This window comes from Rhinolophus hipposideros, assembly GCF_964194185.1.
Source record: "Rhinolophus hipposideros genome assembly, chromosome: 5".
NCBI lineage: Eukaryota > Metazoa > Chordata > Mammalia > Chiroptera > Rhinolophidae > Rhinolophus > Rhinolophus hipposideros.
This window is the reverse complement of record NC_138051.1, coordinates 71,571,156-71,577,155: the sequence shown is the minus strand read 5'-3', so window position 1 is coordinate 71,577,155 and position 6,000 is coordinate 71,571,156. Positions and strand designations below refer to the sequence as shown.

The 6,000-nt window shown below is 44.5% G+C and overlaps 1 protein-coding gene across 3 annotated transcripts in view; it reads right to left on the bottom strand.

Annotated features, from left to right (window-relative positions):
- Positions 1-2,204: 2,204 nt before the first annotated feature.
- Positions 2,205-6,000, bottom strand: part of LOC308498435 (protein farnesyltransferase subunit beta) — a 73,017-nt gene continuing 69,221 nt past the window's right edge. For all 3 annotated transcript variants that reach the window (XM_081050462.1, XM_081050461.1, XM_081050463.1), the window contains exon 12: positions 2,205-3,715. In XM_081050462.1, the coding sequence (XP_080906588.1) occupies positions 3,584-3,715 (132 nt within the window). In that variant the 3' untranslated portion in view covers positions 2,205-3,583. The remainder of the gene's footprint in view (positions 3,716-6,000) is intronic.

Genomic DNA, 6,000 nt, shown 5'->3' with positions numbered 1-6,000 from the left:
TTTATCTTAGTAGCCCTGGTCACAGTGTCTCAGAAGCCTACAGGGATAAGAACATTATTTCCCCACCCCAGGCCATTACCCTTCCCTCTGAGTTGAGATGCTACAGCTCCTGGCAAATTCCTACGTGTAGCCCGGTGGTCCACTTCCATACGAAGGTGGGATCAATGTAAACATGGAGGGAAGAAGAGAGGAGTTCTCCAGTTTTCATAACAGAATGTCAGCATTGTTATCTGTACATCTGACATCTAAGGCTGATGGATTCTACTTGTACCAACAATATAGTTCACCCTGGGGCACTTGGGGAGCTCCATTTTAATTCCTGGCTAACAAGCTCTTGCCAGAAGTGGCAGCATAGACAGTTAAGATTGGTGAGAAAACCAAGGTTCACATAAGCAACCACCCCGTCGGTGTTTCCTAAACTGAATCTCTAAGTTAAATCACCAGGAAGCAACATAGCAAGATCTAAGCCCTCAGTGGAAGGCCACCATGGAAGTTATTTAATATGGCCTCTGCTTTTGTGTGAGGTCTTCCTGAGAAGTGGCTTCCTCAAGAATACGACTGCATTGTCCACAACACCGTGGCTAGAATCTAACTTGTGGCTTCTCACTCAAAAATTAAACCATGAAGAGAAGGCAGTTTAGGAATACTGTTAACTAGTATTGTGTTTTTATCTCAAGGGAGTTGGCACGGGCTTATCCATGAGGCTTTCCTGCTCCCAGTGGGGTCTGGCAGGCTTCCCAACTTACATGGCACTCAAGGTGCGTCTGAGATGGATCCAAGGGGCAAGTTGGGGCTCATCTGGATATAGATATCTGTAATAGTTTTGTATTTATTGATGGGGGAAATATTTGGGGTGACCTACCTTGAATGCTATATATAAGTGCCTTCTACTTAAGCATCCACATGATAAATCTGAGCCTTTACCTCAAGGACCCACTCTGAATGCTGTTCAAGTCAGGAAACCCTCAACTGGGAGCAAAAGGAAGTCTCAAGGATATACCAGGGAGATTCTTATTCTGGGATAAGAATACCACTAAACAACCCTCTTCTCTACTTGATCAAACTTTACCTACACTTTGGGACCCAGCTCAAATTCTCTCTCCTTGGTATAACGACAGCTCAGACTGAGCAATCCCTTCTGACCCTTCACCACACCTATTATTATTACTGCAATTGATCTCTTAATATCTTGAGAATGTTGACTGTAAACAAAGTCAGCCAGATATTTCTCCAGCAAAATAGGTTTATTCGGGGGGAGAAGGAATTGCAGTCCTGTGCATGCGACCACCAGGAACTATGTGCAAGTCGGCTAAAGCAAAGAGGAAGCTCTTTTATAGAGGGGAAAGGAAGTTGGGAAAGGCTGTTACAAAGAATTTCCTGTTGCACTGAGCAATGGAGGTAGGGCACGAGAGCACCCCCTTCTGGCCACCCTACTTCACTTTAAATGAGATGTCTGTTCAATTTTTTACAAAGCTACTACTGGTGTAATGTATGGATAGTAGTTAGCAGTGCGAATTGGAGAATTTCTGGTAGGATTTGCCGTTTCTATTGTAGTGATAGCAAGGATACATTTCAATATGTTGCTTTGTAGCCCGAACCTTTGTTAACAGGGCAAAAATAGCACAGGGGCAGGAGTTACACTCCAGGATGTGGATCTGGTTTATACTCTACCTCTGAGGACACCCTCTTCTAATCCATCAAGGAGAGTCAGGCCACAGAGCACCGACCTTCTTGTTCTCCCTTGAGAAAGGGTCTCTCACCAGATGAGGAGGAAAGCCAGGTGATCACGGAATTCTCCTGTCCCTGTGACAGCCCCCCATCTCTGGCTGGGACGTCCACCTACCCACTCATTGCCAAATGCCTGCTGTAGGACTCAGGAGCACAGTTCCTGCTTTTAGTCAGGTCGAGGAGACAAGCACCCAGACAGCCCAGGAAACGCAGGGTGCAAAGTGCTGGGACAAAAGTAAACTGAATTGCTCCAGGGAACTTGGGAAACACATAGCTCTTCCCACTCCTTGTTATCCTAGCTGGAGCAGGAATGAGAGGGCGGAACCCAAGTCAGGACCTCTTTGTAATCACTGATGTGCATGCTCTGCAATCTCTCTCCCAGGAGGACACTGGCAATCCATGAGCAATTTCAATAACTCCTACCCTGGGCATTCTGAAGGAATTTTCTTGATACCAGTCTAAATGAGAGACATCATAGAAAATGTTAATCTTTTATTATTTCAAGGAGGTAATACATAATCCAGTATGCCAAAGCACTAGGGAATTAGAGGCAGCAAATGGCCAGAGTTTTTGAGAAAAGCCTCATGCTGCGTCTCTGAGCTCCCACCTGCCCACAGCCCGTGGCTGCTTACATGAAAGCCTGGTCTGCGACACGGAACTTGCTGTGACGCTGGCGGTGGACAGATGACCCAACTCAACGCCCCACCGATGGAGAAAAGGTTCTGTGTGGGCAGCAGAGGCCCTGCCCGGCTGACCACACCAGGCAGCCCTCAGTCCTGCCACAGCCAGGTTGATGTGGCTATATTGCCTTTGCAGCAGGCAGCCTGTCTAGCACTTGGTTTTATTTCTCTGAGCCTGTAGTGGGCAGGATGTGAATAAATCCTGAGTCAGAAATTAAGGAGAAAGACTTAGTAGTGTTAATACTCTGGGTGAGAAGAGACAACACTTGTCTTTGAGGAGGGTGGCTGGGAGTCTTGTGAAGAAAGATGGAAACACACAGAATGGCCACGGGCGGCAGGCGTGGCCTTGAGGCCGTCAGAGGGGATTTTCACTACATGATGGGGTGGGGTGAGGGAGTGGGCACTGGAGTGCTTCCTCTGGCACAGAGTTGAATCAGAAGTTCATTTTCCACTCATAATTGGTTTCTCACACCTGGGGCTGAAGCAAATCCTGCCCGGGCACCATGGGCGGCCTTGGAGAGATGTGTGGCTCAGTTCTCCAGTGTGGAGGGGAAGGGACTACAACTCAAGGAGACCTCTCTCCCCCAACCCAGCTCCTCTCCTTTGCAAAGGACCAGGGAGGGAGGTGAGAGCCTTGGGCAACTCCTAATGAAGCCCTATCACCATTTTTTCTGGAGAATTCATTTTGGTGGGACCCAAAGCCCCTCCCTTGGCATGGAGCAGATTTATTTCCACCCCCAGGAGGGCACCTTCCTGGAGACTTACTAGTGACATGCAAGTGGGAATCACAGCAGTGGCTCTGGATGCCGTAATACTCATGGATGTCGTTCACTTCAATAGGACTGCCTGGGCTGGAGAGCTGGAGGGGAGGGGCTGCTTCTTCCCAGCATGCACTGTTTCCCAACCAACCCTGGCCAGGCCTGAGCCGGGTTTAGGTGCCGCATGGGCTGATAGATTTTTGGTTTGATAGGAATGGAAAGAATTTTTTTTAAACCATGCCACTGTGTTCTCCAAACCCAGAGCCATCGCTTTTGACAAGAAAGGACAACCACAGCTCCATAGTGGCCAAGGCTTGTGCAGCACAGAATGCAGTACATATCAAAACATATAAGCCTTGGTCTGAACAGGTGAACAATGAGCTGCAGTGAACACAGAGACTCAGGACCCCAAATCCTCTAGTCAGTGGAAGGCTCTGTTGTTGCCTTATCTTCATGCTCCTCGAAGCCCGGGACCGGCTTCTGCAGAAAGTGCATGGTGGCCTGGATCACCTTGTCTGGTCCAATATTGTACACAGGGTGAGTAGGCTGCTGCAAAGATAAGAACAGACGCCAATTAATCACCCCAATGGTCCTTGGAAATTTGACTCATTAAATGCACTTGTAAGAATTCAGCATAAGGAATCATTAGAGACGCACAGAGATTTATCACACAAGGCCCTAATATCCAACAACAGGATAGTGGTAAAAACATTTTTTAGTGCATGGGACACAAAGAAGTACTATATAGCCATTAAAAACATGCTTTCAAATATTTAATGATATGGGCAAATGCTTATAACATATTAAGTGAGGAAACCAGTATGCACATTATTGTCCCAAGCTTACTTTTTAAAAATGTGTTTGTAATTCTGAATTATAGTATGTGCAATTCAGGGTAACGATATTTTAGGTACGCCACTTGGAAAAATGCCATTTTTCTGAAAAATGTTTTATCAGTATTTCACATTTATCTTTTCATTAAAAAGATGCAGTTAAAAAATAGGGCCAGCCCGGTGGCTCAGGTGGTTGGAGCACTGTGCTCCTAACGCTGAGGTCACCGGTTCAATTCCCACATGGGCCAGTGAGCTGCACCCTCTACAGCTAAGACTGTGAACGACAGCTCTCTCTGGAGCTGCGCTGCCGTGAGCAGCCAGAGGTCTGCATGAGCCACAGGCTGCCGTGTGCTGCCAGGAGTGAGTGGCCAGCAGCCACCGTGGGCGGCTATGTGCTGCCGTGGGTTACCGTGTCCTGCCATGAGCGGCTGGTGGCCCGCAGCCGGGGAGAGCTGCCGTAAGCTGCTGTGAGCGGCCAACCGACTAGGGGAGCACAAGGTTCATAATACCAGCCTGGGCCAGAACGCTGTGTCCTACACAACTAGACTGAGAAACAACAGTTTGAACCGGAGTCGGGCGGGGGGCGGGGGGCGGGGGGCGGGGGGGGGGGGTGGAAGAAGGAAAAAAAAATAAAAACGTGCTTATATATGTGATGCATATAAATAGGCAAAAATTGGACAAACACTAAAATAGGAAGTGATATGATCAAGTGTTTTTAATTTTCATATATATAAATATATAGAGATATATAGATATAAATAATATATATCCCGATTATTAAAACAAAAAACATTTACATTTCTAATAAAGAAAAAGGACCACAGTGCTATTATGCAGTAAAGGTGTCAGACTGTATTTAAATACTTTTATATTATTCCACTATATCACAGAAACCCAAAAGAAACTACATCTGAGATAGGGCACAATCCTAGGCCAGTATTCAGGACTCTTCCACTCTGGGAGAATGAAGAAGGGGACATAACTGCAGGAGAGATTTTTAAAAATTTAAGAGAATACTATGAGCAACTTAATGCCAAAACATAAAAATTCAGATAAACTGAATAATTTTTATAGAATATAAATTTTCCAAATTGACTCAAGAAGAAATTCTTTAAAACCCATATGAATAAATTAAATCAATAATAATAATTGCTTATTCTGCCACTATCCCTAAAATGCCGGACTTAGATGGTTTCTCAGGCAAGTGTTATCAAACCTACAAGAAACAGATAATCTCTAACCCACACAACTTTTTCAAAGACTGAAAACAAGTACGCAAAGGAAGAAACCCATCTAATTTTATAAGGCTGTGACATTATCCTGAAACATAATCTGGGGAGAACAACAAAAACAAAATTTTAGATCAACCTTACGAACATACATGCAAAAAATATTAAATAAAAATACTGGCCAAAAATATTAGCAAATTGAATCCAGCAGTGTATTAAACATACACACTCAGACACTACTATGACCAAGAAGGGCTTATCTTGAGAATGTAAGGCTAACAGCAGAGTATTTATTAACGAAACATACCATATTAGATTCAAGGAGAAAAACCAGATGCAGAAAAAGCATTCGATAAAATTTAACACAGATTATGATTGAAACGAACAAAAACCAACCTAGCAAACCAGGAATAAAGAGGAACGTCCTTAATCTGATATGAAGTATTTATCAGTAAGTATCCTCCTGAGTGGTGAAATTATAGAAACTTTCCCATAACAATCAGAAGCATGACAGGCACGCCTTCTATTTCTACCTCCAGTCAACACTCTATAGGAGTCTTAGCCAACATTACAAGGCAAGAACAAGAAATAAAATTCTTAAGAATCAGAAAGGAAAAGGCAAGACTGCCATTATTTGAAGATGACATTACATTCTAAATAGAAAATCCAAGAGCGTCTACAGACAAACTATTATAACTATTAAGAGAGCGCAGAGATTTCTGGTCAAGATGACAGAGAAGGTAAACCCTGTGTTTACCTTCTCTCACGATCA